General features: G+C 46.6%; 1 protein-coding gene across 1 annotated transcript in view; it reads right to left on the reverse strand.

The window, feature by feature from the left end:
- LOC138370878 (germ cell nuclear acidic protein-like) overlaps positions 1-21,706 on the reverse strand; it is a 54,361-nt gene that overhangs the window by 22,446 nt on the left and 10,209 nt on the right. Inside the window, exons 3-4 of the mRNA XM_069335507.1 lie at positions 3,560-3,793; positions 1,566-1,633 (exon numbers count right to left, since the gene is read on the reverse strand). Coding sequence (XP_069191608.1) covers positions 1,566-1,633; positions 3,560-3,793 — 302 coding nt within the window. The remainder of the gene's footprint in view (positions 1-1,565; positions 1,634-3,559; positions 3,794-21,706) is intronic.

Raw genomic sequence — 21,706 nt, forward strand, 5'->3', positions numbered from 1 at the left:
TTACTTAACAAAAGACTCCGCTTGAAGAATGGGTTTCGAGCATGTTTCAGGAAATGACTACGATCTGTGACCAAATAGTGTTTGTTCCCATATTTAGATACATCTGTGAGACTCTTTCCATATATAGAGTTTGATACGAGTTTGAAAGCCTTTTTTTTTATCGCGCATTTGGTACTGGCTCGTTCACGAACATTGGTTTCAATGAAGTCTTTAAGGTAACTCTCCTGCTCGAATTCGTAGATGTCGTGAACTTTAGCTACTTCTAATCCAATGCGCATGAGCAACTGTAACAAGTCCAGACTAACGAGGTAGTCTTTCTGAGGAAGATGAGAAGCGATTAATTTAGTGTTGTTTTTAGGCAGTCCACGACTTTCTTCTGTAAGAATATTCTTACTGTAGGGTGAAATGTGTTCCTCAGTAATGCATGTATGTGAAAGAACTAGGGGCAGTTCATCTGTATACCTAGCCACCTCAGGTCGGGCCTGCAGTGTATCACACAACACCCAATATCCCTTGGACCCATCACATGGGATATTCTCCAAACCTTGCTCCAGCAGTACGTCACGCTCATCATGTGTCAGTTTCCGAATCCCACCACGAGGGAGCAGTTCAGTCATACACGCCCCGTAAAGACTATTAAAATCTAAGTAAATGATGTAGCTACTATCTTCCCCTAGATCTAAGCCTGTGTGCCTGTTCTCCACATTCATGTACTGTCTCGTTACACTGGTGAACCCACCTCGGAGATTCCGACGAAGTAAATCATATAACATTGGGTCAGACACAACATCAAGTTGAACTTTCGATTTAAGCAAGAACGCATCCCAAGCAAATGAGGGTAAAGAAATGTAGTGTGAAATGTCTAATTTGTAGAGAGCAAGCATGGTGTCTCGCCAGACTGTGAACACATCAGCTAGCAATCCTGTGTCCACTTTGAGGTAAAGGAGTAGATACTCCCCTATGTTGCGACATTTAGCCAAATCAAAAATTTCTAAGGCTTGTTTATAATCTGTTTCTGACAACTCTTCGTCTTTTAGTGTATTGTAAAACTTATCACGAGAAGGAAGGTGTGGTTCATCTTACACAGACATAGAGGATAAATAATCATAGCAGAATGATTGTTTACCCGTGAGCAGTTTTGGGATGGCCGCTTTATTTACCCCTTTTAACATAGCCAAAGTGAATGTGGTAGGTTTCCCACTATCGATGTGATCCTTGGCTATTCTTCCTAGCAAGCCGTTGAGAAGGGCTAAACTATCCAAAAATCTTAAGTTGTTCACATCAACTTTCATAAATTTAAATCCATCCTTGGCTAATATATCTATTTCACTTCCTGGTCTATCTCTCATCTCGTTTAAGATTACTCCTAAATCATAGGAAGCGTTGTGTGAAAATGTGTATAGGAACTTGTATGAATTTATACATTGCAAATTACATCTATCACAGTAAGCTGCTTGATAATTGTGGAATCTTACTGTGTGGTCGTGATGACGGACTTTGATTACATCTTCCCCGTTAAAAGGTTCATCACAGAGTTCACAGGCTGTTTTTGTCTCAAATATTGCCTGCTGTTGCTGAGACATGTGAAGTTCATAGGATACTAGCCCCTTCTTGATTCGTGTCCATGACGCTTCTAGCGTGGTTACAAAGTGATTAGCCGCATCTTTACCCAAATAAGTATCTTTCTCAACAATATTCTTCTGTCTGTCAATGATGATGTACGCATACGCCACTGCGTTGTGACGTGTTTCTATCATTCCCTTAGGGTTCGAGCGGTCTAACATGCACTCAATGTCATAAAAGCACGTGACTAGGACCATATCCCCGTCCATAGTTACGGAAAGTAATCTTCCTCTCTGGTGGGTAGAATTTGAGAGTTTGATGTACTTTGCATGTACTTTCATGACTCTGCATGCTATCTGCTGGGAGTGATATCAAACAACAGTGACAGAAGCTGTGATGACTTGGGATGCGATCTGGATTGCTGCGCATATTACGTACATATTGGTTAAAATCCTTAATTAATACTAAGTGTTGAGCTTCCAACATCAGCAGTGGTATGACATCTGTATATCCTCCTCTTCCCTTCCTAGCTAGTGTAATGTAGTGTCGTTGTTGTCGTCTAGCATTTTCATCTCTTTCTAGTGAATAGATGAATATACTGACTTTATTCATTTTCTCTACCTTGTGAATATCCTCGAATGTTACTGCAGAATTGACATCAGCTGGCCATTTCATGTGTCTGAGACACCAACTAGCATTCACAGATCTAGCGCGGATATTACCTAGTCGCATCCCATTAGCTAAACATTTATAAGCAGCAACACACTGCATAAGGCAAATATCAGCCTCTCCCTCTGGATTGAAAACCAACTGCTTTCCACGCAGGCCTTCAGGATAGTCTACATGCGAGCCTAATCTTATCGGATGTTCGATCTGACCACAGTTAATGTAAAACCCGGTGAGTCGCTCAACCAAGACGTTGGAGCCTTCCTTCGCTTCCAGATACTGGGATATTTTCTCTGTCAATTCATCAGCCCAAAAATCAATAAGAGTTTCTACTTCCTCTAGAGTAATTCTTTGCCCCTCACCTCGTATGGGAAAGCCGTCGTTATTTATAGGATCCAATAGATTATCCTCCCCGTCTTGTTGTACATTTAAATTTCGCACAATTAGAGTGATGTCTGGGTAAATTAGGAGGAATGGGTGTTGTGTGGAGAAAAGGGATCGAACCTCATTAATGAAAAAATCCCTGTATGTTCTCAGATATACTCCTGGGGAGGTGTTAACATGTTCTGGTATGGAGAATGAAAGCCGGACAAAGGTGCCGTTATAGTTATCAATTCGATCCAGTAGCAGGGGTTGAATTTCTAGGGCAGGTGGAGGAGAGGGGGAAAGAGGTGGCAGGGGTGAAGGGAGGGGGCTGGGAGGGGTGGGGGGTGGTGATAACCCACCCCCTCCGAGATGAATGGGTGAGACCGCTGGGTCAGCTATTACGCCAGACGGTGCTAACAAGTCAGAATTGACAGATGCTGGCGGGTCAAGGTCACGGTCTGCTGAGCTGTCGTCTGAGTCACTGTCTGAGATGAAAATGGTACGATTCTCATCACTATGGCTGTTGCTGCTGATGCTGCTGTTGCTGTCATTGCTGTCGCTGATTGATTGGGGTATGGGGCTGGGGGAGGAACGGGGGGTTGAGTGAGGGCGTGAACGAGTCCTCCCCTCCCTGTGAGAGCTGGAAGTGGCTACTGTCCGCCCTGCTGTGTCACTCTCACTGCCACTGCTGCAGCTGTCGCTGGATGCCAAATCTATGCACAGCGGTGTGTCGTCTGTAAAAAAAAGAAAAACATATTATCTCTAGAAAGAATGAAGCATATATATCTCTAGAAAGAATGAAAGTGTATATATATATATATATATATATATATATATATATATATATATATATATATATATATATATATATATATATATATATATATATTATGAGGCTAGGGAACAGACTCGTGGGAATTAATATGTTTAGGAAATAGACTGAAATCAGACAGTAATAACTTACTTATGTCCTGGTGAAGGGGTTGAGCAGGTGAGTGGGTATGAATCCGTAACATCGTGTTACCAGGATGAGATATGGTCTCGTAGCCCTCCATCTGGCGGCGTGGCTGACCTTGATGAAGGGGCTGTGACTCCTGGTGAGTGAGATGTGCTCTCCTTAGCTCAATGTGTGAGGAATGGGGTATAGGCTCGATGGCGTCGATCTGTTCACTCCGTCGATTGAGGTGTGGATTATAACCTGAAATGGAACAAATGATATTCAACATGGGTGAATGGGGAAAATATGTTTATTATGCATGAGTGTTCGCTTGCAAGTGGATGAAATACAGATACGAGAAGTGTATTTTATATGCTACCTACGTTTATGTGAAGTTTCATTCCGGCGATGACCTCCTCGCGGGGCAGGTGAGCAATAAGGACACTTCACGGTTTTGTAAACTGAAATTGGAATGAACATATTTAACTGTGTGGAATGTAATAGCCCGAATGAGTTAATATTCTCACACTATAGTAGTTTACACGCGATATTTCACCTGTGGATGCCATAAAATGAACTGTGGAATATTAAATATGAATATCACTCACGGTTATCACAGAAAATCTGCTGACATCGCTTGCATTTGATGTCGTAATGTCCTAGGGGCGGTTTTTCACAGCTTGCGCATTGCAGTCGACACACTTGATTCGGTGATGGAATATAAAACACTCCGCATTTCATGCATGCTGTAGAGCTTCGCCTTTCCATGACATGGAGCTGTATGACGCGTGTGTAGCGGATGAAGTCTCGCAGGGAACTGGTGGCGGCGTTTGTGTGTGAGGGGAGTGAAATGCCCCGGGTCAAATGAGAAGTGATTGATGGCTGACAGGTGTGGGTCTGTCTGTCGGCAGGAGTAAGTACCTCGCCCCTCCTTACCGGAATCCACAGTGTATGGGGAGTCGTTGTGGGACGAACATCAACACTCTGAAGACAACGAAAACCCTTTAGACAAATGGCCCCCACTTCCGCAGGAGAGTGAGCTCTCGCTCTCGACACTTGCGACTTCCTGTAGGGGGGAGCTAATGGACCTCCTGGCGTTCCTCTCAGGTACTGGGGTTCTCCTCTCCCTCCCCCCTCCCCAAACATCCTCTACTCACGATCATCAAACTATTATCATTAAGTCTATGACAATCTCCTTCCTCATATTACACTCTTATCCATGTATTTTCATACGTCTTCCCAGAAATTCCCTTTGTGTCTAGAGCGAGGGGCTGCACCTGCTCACCCGCCACTCAAGACCGCCTCCGACACGCGCCAAACTTTTGGGAAATTCCCATCCCAAACCCCCTGTGACTAGACACCCGCGCTGCGACGACGACCGCGCGCACCACCTGGCACTCATCAACATAACTTACTCTCTTTCATGACCACTTACCCAAACACAGGACGCTCGCACGCGTCCGAAACGCGCCAAACTTCCGGGAAATTCCCCCAAAACCCTGTGTGACTACACGCCTGCGCGACACCTGTCGGGTGGCACTCACGGAGTGCCACCTGGCAGGTGCCGCGCGCGTCGTCGTAGTCCTCAACCACACTACTGAACGCAAGCTCAAGTTCACAAAATGTGATGTAAGTCATTTAAAACTTTTTGGAACATGTTCTTCCTGAACACTCTCGTATGAAACTGGCGTAGAAGCCATCCTAGGCGTGTACTATTATCAGTAGTTTAGCTGTTGTTACTAGCGGCCAAAGGATCCAACACCTTGTTGCGTCTCCACCAATCACTTATGTTCCTTTTCATTAACCATCAATATATAATGTATAAGCTACCTACATTCTACACCTTAGTAAAGCATTCACGATACACTGAATGTATTTACGTACACTGTATTATATATATTTATTTATGTATATTGTATTATATATATTTGGTATTTATGTATATTGTATTATATATTTTATTATTTACGAATGTATTATATATTAGAGACAACAACGTATATAAATATCTTCGTGTAACAGATATATTTTGTTTAGTACAATAAATTTACCTCCACTATCAGTATACAGAATACATAAAATTTTTAATGATATGAACATATGCTACCTACTCCGTAACCCTTACGTAGCCTATATTATGCAAATCAATTTGGATGCTCGTTTACGTCCAGTGTCACATTATCCATAAGGCAGAGTGCCTAGGCCTACGAGACAGTGCATGCGGTCTGACGAAATAAATAAAAAGAGAACTTTCATTTTCTCCTGTTCTGTAGGATATCATTAAATTAATACCTACTTTTTCTCCATTTATCAACTAACCCTGTTTTTATATTTATGATACTGGATTATTTTCTATAATATTCTATTTAAGCATATTCTGACCAGTGATGAAAGCAAAATAATTACTAGCTCGTGTTATTAGTGAATATGCTGTTAAAATCTGGCCCACATATCATGAAGGAGCCTAAGGCCTACGAAAGTCTAAATCCGGCCCTGGTTACAAAAATCAATATTCATATATTCCTCCAGTTATAAATTATAAAAATAAGTATATAAACATAATTAAAAGACAGGTGAAGACAATATATATGTATCTAAGAGCGTGACAAATTCTCACTAATCATAGGATTCTGTCTATCACTAGGCTCCATGCCAGCAACAAATTAGATAAATGAGCTTAACTTTGGCACTCAAGATGGATAAATGATTCATTATTAATTCAAAATAGTTACCTACTTACAGGCATTTACTTATTTTTCCTCATTCATATTCTGGCTAAAAGAAAGCAATAATCCATAAAATCAATTATATATATTAATAAATAACATAATTACCTTCTCAGTGATTTCTATATATATTTAATGAGATTAAATTACTCCAGGGCATCGATTATTGGGCCAGCGGGCCATAGTCTCTCCTCAGGTGCTGGCAACATGCACTACAGTGGCCTGCTTGTTTGTTGGGAGTAACGTCAGCATGTGTAGTTGAGTCGTCAACATAGTCCAAGACTACTGTAAAGACTCAGTGTTTATACACGGGGAAACTGGGTATTCCTCAGCGTATATATATATACTCTGTATACTTGTGTGCAAGTATACACGTGGGGAGGCTTGTTTACAATGAATTTAACCCTTGTATAAGAACGCTCTTTGAAGTACCGTGTATACTTTCTCAAGCTAAAAAAATACACAAATTAAACAAATGGTGCAAACCATTCGAGCTAACAAATACACGAATTACATCATTTTAATCGATTTTTAAGGTTGAAAACAGGTTTTTTGATGAATTAATCATAGAAATAACGATTACCGTTGACCATATGGATCCCATGGCTTCATCTTTGTGAAGTTGAGCGTCCATTTCATTGAAAAATCTCATCGACCAAATTCACAATCTATCAACGTCACAGAAAAATTCTTCCAACCTTTCTAAATTAACTACAATATTTGTTGATCCAAATATTGGTAACGGGACGCAGCTACGAGGATACCGTTACGCATGCGCGAACCCAGACCAACGCAATTCAATCATTAAACAGACCAGAGCAGTTCTAGGATGTATTTGTATTGCTACTATTTATTCAATCTAATCAATAATCGACTTTAATATAGTCTGCATATTGCATCACGAAAACGGCTCTGTCTTGAGCCAGATCATTTGCAAATCAATCATGAAACTGCAAAACCTCCGTTTTCTTTCTCTCCTTGCGTCGAGACTTGAAGACACAGGGAGACACAATCAGTCATCATCAACCAATCATCAACCAGTCATCAGCTGATGCGCATTATTTATTCGCCAATAATATTACACAATGTCGTCAGTTGGCGTATTGGCGTCAATACTGCACGTCAACTTAGCCAGTATGATCCCGTTTTCTGATAGTAACCAATCCAGAGTGCTCTCATTTTTCATAACACGCACTGATTGGTAGAGACTTCCAGCTTGCCGCTGATTGGCCCAAGCTAAAAATCGCCCCATCTAGAATATTAGTTACGTACCTATGCAACATTACCGAAAACTCTAGATACTTCAATTCTTTGGTTGGTTAGTTGCACGATTGAAAAAATTATGTCTTCATACTAGCCTTATTAGCATTCCCAAGCCCCGCCCACACAAGCCTCCCTACTCCCCCAGTGTATTCACACCACGACCTGTATACCTGGAGGCCCGCGACCCGCAGACACACCCACACTGACTGGTGTGCTGATGACTAGTTGAGCAGGGACCTGGTAGCCTGGTACAGGGGCCTGGTAGCCTGGTGGATAGCACGCAGGACTCGTAATTATGTGGTGCGGGTTCGATTCCCGCACCAGGCAGAAACTCTCACTAGAGAGAACATCCTGGGAACACTCTCACTAGAGAGAACATCCTGGAACACGCTCTCACTAGAGAGAACATCCTGGAACACGCTCTCACTAGAGAAAACTTCCTGGGAACACTCTCACTAGAGAGAACATCCTGGGAACACTCTCACTAGAGAGAACATCCTGGGAACACACTCTCACTAGAGAGAACATCCTGGAACACGCTCTCACTAGAGAAAACTTCCTGGGAACACTCTCACTAGAGAGAACATCCTGGGAACACTCTCACCAGAGAGAACATCCTGGAACACGCTCTCACTAGAGAAAACTTCCTGGGAACACTCTCACTAGAGAAAACTTCCTGTTAACACTCTCACTAGAGAGAACATCCTGGGAACACTCTCACTAGAGAGAACATCCTGGGAACACTCTCACTAGAGAGAACATCCTGGGAACACTCTCACTAGAGAGAACATCCTGGGAACACTCTCACTAGAGAGAACATCCTGGAACACGCTCTCACTAGAGAAAACTTCCTGGGAACACTCTCACTAGAGAAAACTTCCTGGGAACACTCTCACTAGAGAGAACATCCTGGGAACACTCTCACTAGAGAGAACATCCTGGGAACACTCTCACTGGAGAGAACATCCTGGGAACACTCTCACTAGAGAGAACATCCTGGAACACGCTCTCACTAGAGAAAACTTCCTGGGAACACTCTCACTAGAGAGAACATCCTGGGAACACTCTCACTAGAGAGAACATCCTGGGAACACTCTCACTAGAGAGAACATCCTGGGAACACTCTCTAACTAGAGAGAACATCCTGGGAACACTCTTTCACTAGAGAGAACATACTGGGAACACACTCTCACTGGAGAGAACATCCTGGGAACACACTCTCACTAGAGAGAACATCCTGGAACACGCTCTCACTAGAGAAAACTTCCTGGGAACACTCTCACTAGAGAGAACATCCTGGGAACACTCTCTAACTAGAGAGAACATCCTGGGAACACTCTCTAACTAGAGAGAACATCCTGGGAACACTCTCTCACTAGAGAGAACATACTGGGAACACACTCTCACTGGAGAGAACATCCTGGGAACACACTCTCACTAGAGAGAACATCCTGGGAACACTCTCTCACTAGAGAGAACATCCTGGGAACACTCTCACTAGAGAGAACATCCTGGGAACACACTCTCACTAGAGACAGAATCCTGGAAACACTCTCACTAGAGAGAACATCCTGGGAACACTCTCACTAGAGAGAACATCTTGGGAACACTCTCACTAGAGAGAACATCCTGGGAACACTCTCACTAGAGAGAACATCCTGGGAACACTCTCACTAGAGAGAACATCCTGGGAACACTCTCACTAGAGAGAACATCCTGGGAACACTCTCACTAGAGAGAACATCCTGGAACACGCTCTCACTAGAGAAAACTTCCTGGGAACACTCTCACTAGAGAAAACTTCCTGGGAACACTCTCACTAGAGAGAACATCTTGGGAACACTCTCACTAGAGAGAACATCCTGGGAACACTCTCACTAGAGAGAACATCCTGAGAACACTCTCACTAGAGAGAACATCCTGGGAACACTCTCACTAGAGATAACATCCTGGGAACACTCACTAGAGAGAACATCCTGGGAACACTCTCACTAGAGAGAACATCCTGGGAACACTCTCACCAGAGAGAACATCCTGGGAACACTCTCACTAGAGAGAACATCCTGGGAACACTCTCACCAGAGAGAGCATCAACAGAACCCTGTGGTAAAGAGGAGCAGTACGAGATAATTAGGAACCCTTCTTAAAGGCATAATTTACACAGTGGTTTCGGCAATCATTGCGTGTCGCGTCTCTCCAATGCACTTAGCATTTACTAATTTCTAAGCAAATCGGTGTGAGAAATTGTATAACTGTAACTCGACTCTGATATTGAATTTCAGAATTATTTATTCCCGAGGTGTGCTGTAATATTAATGATCTTCGTCTCGAAACAAAATTCAGAATACATTAAACAGCGAAATGCAGTGTATTACAGAAATATATTTAGTATATTTCATCGATATTCCCGCGATAGAAACATAGAAATTGGTATGGTACCTTCCTCGGGTGTTGATGAGAAGCAGAATGTCGAATATATTACGTGACGCAACACTCAATCTGTATATCAGTTGTAATAATTGTAGGTGAAACGTCCATAGCAGGACAAGAACGAACGTGAATATTGCTGCTAGTTGCAGTAACAGCCTGACAGTACACACAGAAATTACAACAGCGTGATGCATCATATGAACAAATCCACAAAGGCCGTGATGAGGGTTTGAACCTACGTCTGAGAGAATCCCAGACGCGCCTTAATCGCCTTGTGGATTTGTTCAGTCTGACAGTGTCATTCTTGCTAGTGGCGGTGAGTAACAGTCTGACGGGCTCATTACTAGTGGAGTCACTGACGGCGTCACTGCTTGTGGAAGTAACAGATTGGATCAGGACAAATATCGCAGTGAATGAGCTTTGTATTAAACTAACTCTTCTTCCCACAGGAAGGGTGCCTTGTACACTCACAGACAGACAACAAGAGGCTGAAACTTCATTTGACAATTGTTGTCAGTGTATAAAAGCCAACAGTTGCTACAGAGGAATCTAGAGACGTTTTTTCTTTTTATTGATAAAGCACAATAAATACAATAAAACAGTCTGACAAAAAAACTGTAAAAGCGGTGATCCGTGAAAACACAAAAGCAAAACATGTGAACAACAGAGAAAGGAAACACACATCTGAAAAACAAAACAAGCGCATAACAGGAAACACGGAATATACACCGAAATAACATTTTACATAATAACAATTACATATATAGTTTCACAGTACCAGCCCGCACAAAGAAGAACGGGAAAAGAACACTAGACAACAATAGGAAGAAAGCCAGCCTGAAGGGCCACATGTGAAGGACAAAAGGCAAGACAGACAGTAATGCATAACCGGGGAAATGCAGGGACCGGGGGGAAAAAAAAGGCACAAACACAGTCACCAGAAAACACACACACACACCCAACGGCACTAGAAACAGCACAAGCAAACAGAACACAAAGCACACACAGGAAACAATCAGTACAGCACAATCAAAAACGCAACCAAACATAACGCCTAAACGCAGACACGGTAACAAAACAAAAGACAGAGAGTGTACAAATCAAGCACAAGTACTATTGATATTTATCCGGGAACTCCCGCTCCGGGAAGCGCAAGCAATAAGCCTCCCAAATCAGTTAGATGTCCTCGGACACCAGGAGACGCACAAGGCCGAGGCATCAAATCATACACCCCATAAATAAACCCCCTTAATCCGCGGCACCCAAATAATTGAAGAACACCATGGGGCCGGACGCACCCTGTCATCCCAAGTGAGATCCAAACTGTGACTTAGGGACTACGTCCCCGGCGGCCGTGATCACAGGGAAGGGTTCCACACTAGGGGATTCCGCACCGGAATCTGCACGTGAATTCTCACTAGGCGTTGCACCGGGTGCAGCACTGGACATTGCACTGGGCTTCGGACTGGTTTGCACACGAGGTTTCTCACTGGGCTGCGCACTGGGGGGACCCGCAGAGGACAAAGATGCGCCAGAGGCCCGCCACTGGGCACAGGAGCAGAGGCACCCTGGCGCACATCTTTCCACTGATCAGATTCCATCTTTCCATCTTTCTGCTGATCGGGACCACGATGTGGTGCCGATCAGCAGAAGCAACCTCCCACTGTGGGGAGCCAACAACAGGGGGCGATGCAGGGGGTAGCACAGAGTCCCCACTGCACCGCCAAGCACGGCGGAAGACGCCGGAGCATCATACTCTCCAACCTCCACCCAAGGCACGCTACGAAGGGGAGACACACTCGGAACCCGCCTCGAGCGCTTGGAGACTGCCGGTTGCCGGTCGTCCGAGCTATCACCCCCATCATCCCGTATCACAGCAGAACTCTCCGACGGGTGCTCCTTCAAAGCCCGGCCCCTGAAAACCGCAGCATCCACGGCCGTTGGCACCGGACCACACACCGCAGGAGACAGACATCCAAGAGATGTCTCGCGGACATCCAGAGTGACAGGAGATACCGTATCCAGGGACGGAACAGGCAGGGGCGGCCGAGATAGGGCGTCAGGGGCAGGGACGACTCAGGCATGAAAGCCGGTGGAGGGAGTGGGGCAGCCCCAACCCCCATGGCAACATCCATACCACCACCCACATCCGCCCCCTGGCGAGTCACAGGATCTAACACCGGGGCAGAAACCGTTAGGGAAGCAACACACTTTTCAGCACTTGGAAGAGGTTAACAGGGGTGACCCCACACTCCTCTCACCCTGCAGCCTAAGAACCGAACTTGACAATCGCTCGCCTTCCAGCAAGCAGCGGCACCCCACACACAGACTCCACAGGGACACGTAGCATATCAAGTAATACCACCTCTACTGCTTGGTAGGAAGCATTCCCGGAAAACTGTAGGCCACTTGAGTCCAGCCTGGTGACAGGGGGCACAGGCCCTCTCCCATGACTGCAGACCGTAACGGCCCCAAGGGTCCCTCAGGAGAAACACGGGACTCAAGCCACGTCAGCAGCGATACCCAGGTCCTAACACCACGCCGGGTGGACAACAACTCTCTAGTGACGGTGGTCGTAGTAAGGTAACGTCCAGGCCCACTAGCTCGTACAGTCACTGAGAACGGAAGAGTTAAAAAGTCTCCAAGTGTTCGGCGTTGAATAGCCTAGTACTGCTTAACGGTCGTTGGTGCATACATAGCGCCAGTATAATGTGCTAATATTAGTATTTTAATCCCGGACGCAATGATCACACGACGACACACAAAAATAGTGCCAGATAGGCACCATCTTTTATTCAGAGGTGGGCACCACTTTGATAAGTCCTCCTTGTTGGACTTGCAGATTGCCATCGTTTTTGCACGGGACTTTTGGTGATGTTATACACAAACAGCGGTGGTAAACACGCTTTGGTAGTCGGAAAACACTGTTTGTCATGTAAGGCAAATTATTTTGCTCAGCCCGGCGCTGTTTGCTGAATCCACTTTAAAATGTTAATATCGCGAGTGTGAGCAACTTTATATGTTTTTCCCCAGCAGGTTCACAAGTAAAGTTGTGGTGCACTTAGCCAGGCCTGACTCTCTCTTCCTCCTGCTTCCTCTAGCTCCCTCCACCGTCCCCCACCACCCTCTATTTCCCTCCACCACCCTCCGACTCCCTCCACCACCCTCTAGCTCCTTCCACCCCCCTCCCATCCCCTCTTCCCCCCTCCCAACCCTTCCACCCCCCTCCCATCCCCTCCACCCCCCACCCAACCCCTGCACCACCCACCCAACCCCAGCACCCCCCACCCAACCCCTGCACCACCCACCCAACCCCTGCACCACCCACCCAACGACTGCACAACCCACCCAACCCCTGCACCCCCCCTCCCAACCCCTGCACCCCCCTCCCAACCCCTGCACCACCCTCTCAAACCCTCCACCACCCACCAATCCCTGCACCACCCTTCCAACCCCTGCACCACCCTCCCAACCCCTGCACCACCCTCCCAACCCCTGCACTACCCTTCCAACCCCTGCACCACCCTCCCAAGCCCTGCACAACCCTCCCATCCCCTGCACCACCCTCCCAACCCCTGCACCACCCTCCCAACCCCTGCATCACCCTCCACAACCCCTGCACTACCCTCCCAACCCCTGCACCACCCACCCAACCCCTGCACCACCCTCCCAACCCCTCCACCACCCACCAACCCCTGCACCACCCTCCCAACCCCGGCACCCCCCTCCCAACCCCTTCACCACCCACCCAACCCCTTCACCACCCTCCACAACCCCTGCACTACCCTCCCAACCCCTCCACCACCCACCAACCCCTTCACCACCCACCCAACGACTGCACAACCCACCCAACCCCTGCACCCCCCTCCCAACCCCTGCACCCCCCTCCCAACCCCTGCACCACCCTCTCAAACCCTCCACCACCCACCAATCCCTGCACCACCCTTCCAACCCCTGCACCACCCTCCCAACCCCTGCACCACCCTCCCAACCCCTGCACTACCCTTCCAACCCCTGCACCACCCTCCCAAGCCCTGCACAACCCTCCCATCCCCTGCACCACCCTCCCAACCCCTGCACCACCCTCCCAACCCCTGCATCACCCTCCACAACCCCTGCACTACCCTCCCAACCCCTGCACCACCCTCCCAACCCCTGCACCACCCTCCCAACCCCTCCACCACCCACCAACCCCTGCACCACCCTCCCAACCCCGGCACCCCCCTCCCAACCCCTTCACCACCCACCCAACCCCTTCACCACCCTCCACAACCCCTGCACTACCCTCCCAACCCCTCCACCACCCACCAACCCCTTCACCACCCTCCCAACCCCTGCACCACCCTCCCAACCCCTTCACCACCCTCCCAACCCCTCCAATACCCTCTACAACCCCTCCACCACCCTCACATCCCCCTCCACCACCCACCCAACTCCTGCACCACCCTCCCAACCCCTGCACCACCCTCCCAACCGCTTCACCACCCTCCCAACCCCTTCACCACCCTCCACAACCCCTCTTCCACCATCCACAACCCTTCCACCACCCTCCACAACCCCTGCCCCACTCTCCCATCCCCTGCACCACCCTCCCAACCCCTGCACCACCCTCCCAACCCCTGCACCACCCTCCCAACCCCTGCACCACCCTCCACAACCCCTCCACCACCCTCCCATCCTCCTCCACCACCCTCCACAACCCTTCCACCACCCTCTCATCTCCCTGCACCACCCTCCACATCCCCTGCACCACCCTCCCAACCCCTGCACCACCCTCCACAACCCCTCCACCACCCTCCCACCCTCCTCCACCACCCTCCCATCCTCTTCCACCACCCTCCACAACCCTTCCACCACCCTCTCATCTCCCTGCACCACCCTCCACAACCCATACACCACCCTCCTAACCGCTTCACCGCCCTCCCAACCCCCTGCACCACCCTCCACAACCCCTGCACAACCCTCCCAACCGCTTCACCACCTTCCCAACCCCTCCACCACCCTCCACAACCCCTCCACCACCCTCCCAACCCCCTGCAATCACCCTCCCAACCCCTCCACCACCCTCCCAACCCCTCCACATCCCCTCCACCACCCTCCCAACCCCTGCACCACCCTCCCAACCCCTCCACCACCCTCCTAACCCCTGCACCACCTTCCCAACCCCTTCACCACCCTCCCAACCCCTCCACTACCCTCCCAACCCCTCCACATCCCCTCCCCCACCCTCCACAACCCCTCCCCCACCCTCCCAACCCCTCCACCACCCTCCCAACCCCTCCATATCCCCTCCACCACCCTCCCAACCCCTCCACCACCCTCCCAACCCCTCCACCACCCTCCCAACCCCTTCACCACCCTCCCAACCCCTTCACCACAGCCTTTCTACAGTGTCTTCAAACAGCAACATGTAAGCCCAGAAACCCACATTGCCATATATTTCTAATAAGAGAAGTGAGGAAGCCTACCATCTCCTATCTCCATCTTGCACAGGAGATGCACGATGCAAATCCTGGTGCTTGAGTCGCTCTCTCCCACACGATGCACGATGCAAATCCTGGTGCTTGAGTCGCTCTCTCCCACACGAGATGAGTTACGTGGGTGACGACTCGCATATTCTGACTCACCAACAAGTGTCTCTACGCCTCATTACCCAGGAAAGTCGCCTCTCGTTACTGGTAAAGGTAAGTTACAGCCAACACTTGCTGAAACACAGAACACAACAATGGCACCTCTTGTTTCACTCTCCTCAAGGTGTGTCTTGGTTAACTTGATCTTAGGATTTGTTGGAGGTTTTCCCCTCACTGGGTTAGCTTATTGGGCAGTGCCAATCATGCTGTGAGTGAACACAGTGGCACTAGTAGGCAGTGCCACTCACACTGTGAGTGAACAGTGGCACTAGTAGGCAGTGCCACTCACACTGTGAGTGAACACAGTGGCACTAGTAGGCAGTGCCACTCACACTGTGAGTGAACACAGTGGCACTAGTAGGCAGTGCCACTCACACTGTGAGTGAACACAGTGGCACTAGTAGGCAGTGCCACTCACACTGAGTGAACACAGTGGCACTAGTAGGCAGTGCCACTCACACTGAGTGAACACAGTGGCACTAGTAGGCAGTGCCACTCACACTGAGTGAACACAGTGGCACTAGTAGGCAGTGCCACTCACACTGAGTGAACACAGTGGCACTAGTAGGCAGTGCCACTTACACTGTGAGTGAACACAGTGGCACTAGTAGGCAGTGCCACTCACACTGAGTGAACACAGTGGCACTAGTAGGCAGTGCCACTCACACTGTGATTGAACACAGTGCTATATCAGGAAGAAAAAGAAAACCCGCTGGGTTGTTCATCCGGTCACTTAACCCAGAGGCAGAAGTGACCCCCTGAGCAGTCTCAAGTGAACTGCCTGTCAAACACCTGACTAACACCTGACTAACACCTGCCTAACACCTGCCTAATACCTGACTAACACCTGAAGAGCCTCACCTTTCCCCTTATCTTGTTGGTGCAAAGTGAGAGGGAGGGAGGAAAACTCCTTCAGCACAAGCAAACGGGGAACTAGAGCAAAACAGAGCGAGGAAACTCAGGAGAAAGTGTGTGTGTGTGGGAGGGGGTTATGATGCACGCATGGTAATCTAGTTATATAAGGGGTCTCCGTACTGCAGTTGGCTTCGTTTTCGACTCGCAATTGGTTATGCACTTTTCCTTTTTATCCTAACACTTGCGTTCACTTAGTCAATGGGTACCCGGGGATTTACTGAACTGTTGTGGGTTGCATCCTGGGGAGGGTCAGTAGTTCCACCTTGGGGAACCTCCATACTTATATACACCTTTCATTTCCGCGACAAAACAAATTATTTATTACTTATTAAAAGCAAAGTAGCACCACAAACTTGAAATTTGCAGTTGATTTGCTGTTACATTTGAGCTAATTAAATGTATTAACATGACTCAACTCATCAACCAAGTTCACAGCGCCAACTGTATCTCGCCAACTTTTACTGTATCACCCTCCATCACCTTCCTCCCCTGAGTATTATATCACGCCAACTTTTACCATGAATGACAAGAAATTACTCCCATGCATCATGCTTGGCCATTACGGCCAGCAGCTGCGGACCTGGGCTAAGTTTTTGATAAGTGGGGCACACGAAATTGCATCCCTGAGGTGTAATCTCCTTAATAGGCTTATGTAGCGACCTTCTCCCAGCTAACTTATATAATATATGGGGGGAGGGAGGCTCTTCCCACTTGGGTCGTTGTGTGATGGTCATCAGTGCGGCCCCCGGGATGACGGCTAATCTCAACACCCTTGCGATTGTACACTCGCGTTCCTCAACGTCTGCGATTGTTGGCTTGCGTTCATCAGCCCTCTTGAGATTGTAAGCTGGCGTTCATCGGCCCTCTTGAGAGTGTAAGCTCGCGTTCATGGGCTCTCTTGAGATTGTAAGCTGGCGTTCATCGGCCCTCTTGAGAGTGTAAGCTCGCGTTCATCGGCCCTCTTGAGAGTGTAAGCTGGCGTTCATCGGCCCTCTTGAGAGTGTAAGCTCGCGTTCATCGGCCCTCTTGAGAGTGTAAGCTGGCGTTCATCGGCCCTCTTGAGAGTGTAGGCTCGCGTTCATCGGCCCTCTTGAGAGTGTAAGCTCGCGTTCATCGGCCGTCTTGAGAGTGTAAGCTCGCGTTCATCGGCCCTCTTGAGAGTGTAAGCTGGCGTTCATCGGCCCTCTTGAGAGTGTAGGCTCGCGTTCATCGGCCCTCTTGAGAGTGTAAGCTCGCGTTCATCGGCCGTCTTGAGAGTGTAAGCTCGCGTTCATCGGCCCTCTTGAGAGTGTAAGCTGGCGTTCATCGGCCCTCTTGAGAGTGTAAGCTCGCGTTCATCGGCCCTCTTGAGAGTGTAAGCTCGCGTTCATCGGCCGTCTTGAGAGTGTAAGCTCGCGTTCATGGGCCGTCTTGAGAGTGTAGGTTCGCGTCCCTCTTCAGGTGGTAACAACATCTGCTTATTGTTATTTCTCCGGGAATATAACGATAATTTGTATGTTTCTTCTTTATGAATGGCTAAACGCACATATAATGATGTATTTTAATATATCACCCACGTGTCACGATGTTCTTCATATTTCACAACTGTTATGAAGCTCTGGCATCTCAGCCCACACCTGTCACTATGTATTGATATTATCACACACCTGTCATGATGCTGCCAGCATCCCAACACACACACAGCTGCTCTGGCATCATCAGCATCCAGGGAAACACTCAGTGTGGGAATTATGTCTACATTGTTACGACCGAGGCTTCACACAACTTAGAAAGAGGTTATTACAATCCCTGAATATCATCCGTAGAGTCTAAGTTAGTAGCTACAGAGCGCTTGTGTCCTGTCCCCAGACTTGCCTATAACAACGGCTCTTATGCAGCATTTTATGTCTCCATAAATCTATGTTGATAGGTTTCTAACCATAACCAGATTAGTGTTGAGTCTGCAGGAGAAGCCATCATCGTCTCCATTGGGATTTTTCAGTGCTCTAAATTTTTTCAGTGCCATAAATATATCTTTGAACTGCTAACAATGCGCCCGGTGCAAAAGTGTCCGTTGCATTTTCCCGAATTCTGAGAGTTTCTGCAATTGCAGTGCCCAGTCTATGCTAACATTTAATTCCAATCTCATGATTACATTTGTCCATGTTTGTGAACACACATCCTTGATTTGTTTCAGAATATTAAAGAAAACTATGTCTGAAACCAAGTCAATATTTAGCAAAAAGAAATGACAAGTTATCGTTGGGGAACATTAAACTCATCACTCGTCAAAGTGCTGTTAAAAGACCCGCTGTTGGAGCCAGCGAGTTCTAAGTGCCAGCTCGTAATAGATCAATCTTGCCGACATCTGTACTCTACTTGTGACAATCTTCAAGAAAACGAGAGCTGTATACTAGTATCATCGCTGATTCCCTCATCAACACTTCTACGTGTGTGGAACTCGAACGTCGCAATACTCTAAGACCAAAAATCGTCGTACTAGAAAATAGTAGCGACTGGCGAAATTGATGTACTGTCCCATTTTCGGTTATTGGTCTTCTGGTAGCCTAGGATAAGTTCACTTTAGTACGACGGTTTCTTGACGTTGGGAACCTTAGGAGGACGGGCTGCTGTGTGTGTGTGTTGGTTACTCACGGTGGCAGTGTTGAGGGCCTCTAGAGGCATTAATCCCAGATATCCGGAGAAATAGCAGTAATAATGATAAATCAGGCCCCAAAGTCCGGTAATAGATAGAGCGGAACCTGATTAATTATTGAAAAAAGAGGCCCAGGGAGTAATTCTATCACAGCATCTCCCCCTCACAGCATCTCCCCCTCACAGCACCCTCACAGCACCATCACAGCATCTCCCCCTCACAGCACCATCACAGCATCTCCCCCTCACAGCATCTCCCCCTCACAGCACCCTCACAGCATCTCCCCCTCACAGCACCCTCACAGCATCTCCCCCTCACAGCACCATTGTTACCTATCGTACGTTACGGCTCGTGACCCTACAGCAGCCAAGATTTAATTACGTCTAGGGATACGAGACAACTGCTGTTCTCAATAGCGAATCACCAGTATAACCCCTTGATAAGTAATGAGCACAATAATAAATCTTCCTTAGGACTGAAGAATAGATACAGAATCTTATAAGATATATATTAAATAAATCTCAATAGCAAACAGATGATTATTTGGTCACAATATATCACATTAAAAATATCACTGTATCTTCCAGACATTAAATTAAAATTATTATATGTATGGGTATGACAGAACAAAAATGTATAACTTAACTCCACAGGTGCTAACTCTCTGGTTCCGGATCAGCTACTGAATAACATAACGCGGGAATCAAAACACATTGCCTTGCCCCGCGAACAATTTGCCAAAGTTACAATATTTATTATTTCAACAATGGAGCAATACATTGTGACAAGAGTAATCTTAAACTAACTTAATGAATAATTAATACATATTGATATACAAACATAAGGTAATTATTTCTTTACATAGTAATTAAAATATGCATACAGAAGGGAATAATGGCATGCACACCCAGCAACGGACGATCCCACGACAATTTGCCAGATACAGTTCACTCAATTATTATTCACCTCTGTTACCCACATATGATCACATATAAATCATTAGTTCCCATGGGAAAACTGAGCACACAAAGAAATAAAACAATCATTCCCACGATACGTTGGGCCTAACGCCAACACTGTAACATGAATGTACGTTTGCATAGAACATATAAGTATATCAATATACATGCTTGTAATTTACACACAATAATAAATGTACATATTAATTTATTTACTTACGTATCTTATAGGGGTACGTAACACTTCCACCTCCAAGAAAAAAAATACAATGGATTGAAGATCAATGGCATTTTTTCCGAAGTAAAAATGTTAAGTGAAAAGAAACATTTCATTTATGGTACATCAAAACTTCTTGACAAAGCATCAGCAATAACATTTTGCCTGCCTGGAATATGTTTGATTTCTACATTAAATTCCTGCAAAAACAATGACCAGCGCAGAATTCGTTGGTTCTTGACTTTCATCATATTTATAAAGATAAGGGGGTTGTGGTCTGTAAATACTAACACTTTGTTTCCTGATAAGTAAATCTCAAACTTCTTAATTGACAATATAAGACCCAACGCCTCCTTTTCTACCACGGAATAATTTCTCTGAGCTGCATTAAATTTTCTAGAGTAATAATACACAGGATGCTCAATCTTGTCTAAACCAACTTGAATAAGCACAGCACCTATTCCAACATCTGACGCATCAATGTGTAATATAAACGGTTTATCAAATTGGGGACTAGCAAGAATAGGTGAGGTGGACAATATGCCCTTTAGGTTCTGAAAAGCATTCTGACAATCTTGTGTCCACTGAAACTTTACTTGCTTGCGTAACAAATTAGTCAAAGGAGCAGCTACTGTTGAAAAATTTCTACAATAACGCCTATAGTATGCACACATACCAATAAACCGTTGGACTCCTTTCTTATTGGTTAACACTGGGTAGTCCACAATGGCTTGAATCTTATCTTGTAAGGGGATAATCTTACCTTGTCCTACCTCGTGTCCAAGATAAGTTATCGTACCTCTTGCCCAACTACACTTATTCATATTTATGGTTAACTTTGCGTTTTTCAACACTGTAAACAAGTTCTTAAGGCCTAAGAGATGATCTGCCCAATTCTTACTGTACAAAACAATGTCATCAAGGTAGGCCCTACAATCTGGCACATCCTTGAGTAAGAAATTCATGAGTCTTTGAAAAGTAGCAGGTGCATTTCTCAAACCGAATGGCATGACATTAAATTCATACGCACCATCAGGTGTAACAAAAGCAGTAACCTCTCTAGCATACTCTGTTAATGGAATTTGGTAATAGCCTTTTGACAAATCAAGCTTACTTACATATTCGGCATGGCCTATGGACTCAATACATTCCTCCAACAAGGGTAAAGGAAAAACGTCCACTGTAGTGTTCTTGTTCAGTTTCCTATAATCCACGCACAATCTCCAGGTTCCATCTGGTTTTGGCACTAACAAACACGGAGAGCTCCAAGTACTTTGACTTGGCCGAATGAAATCATGCTGGAGCAGATATTCCACTTCTGCTTGTATAATTTTCCTCTTTTCGGGATTCACTCGGTACGGATGTTGTCGAATGGGGGTGCTGTCCAGGAGCTGAATGT

Source organism: Procambarus clarkii, chromosome 4, assembly GCF_040958095.1.
Source record: "Procambarus clarkii isolate CNS0578487 chromosome 4, FALCON_Pclarkii_2.0, whole genome shotgun sequence".
Taxonomy (NCBI): domain Eukaryota; kingdom Metazoa; phylum Arthropoda; class Malacostraca; order Decapoda; family Cambaridae; genus Procambarus; species Procambarus clarkii.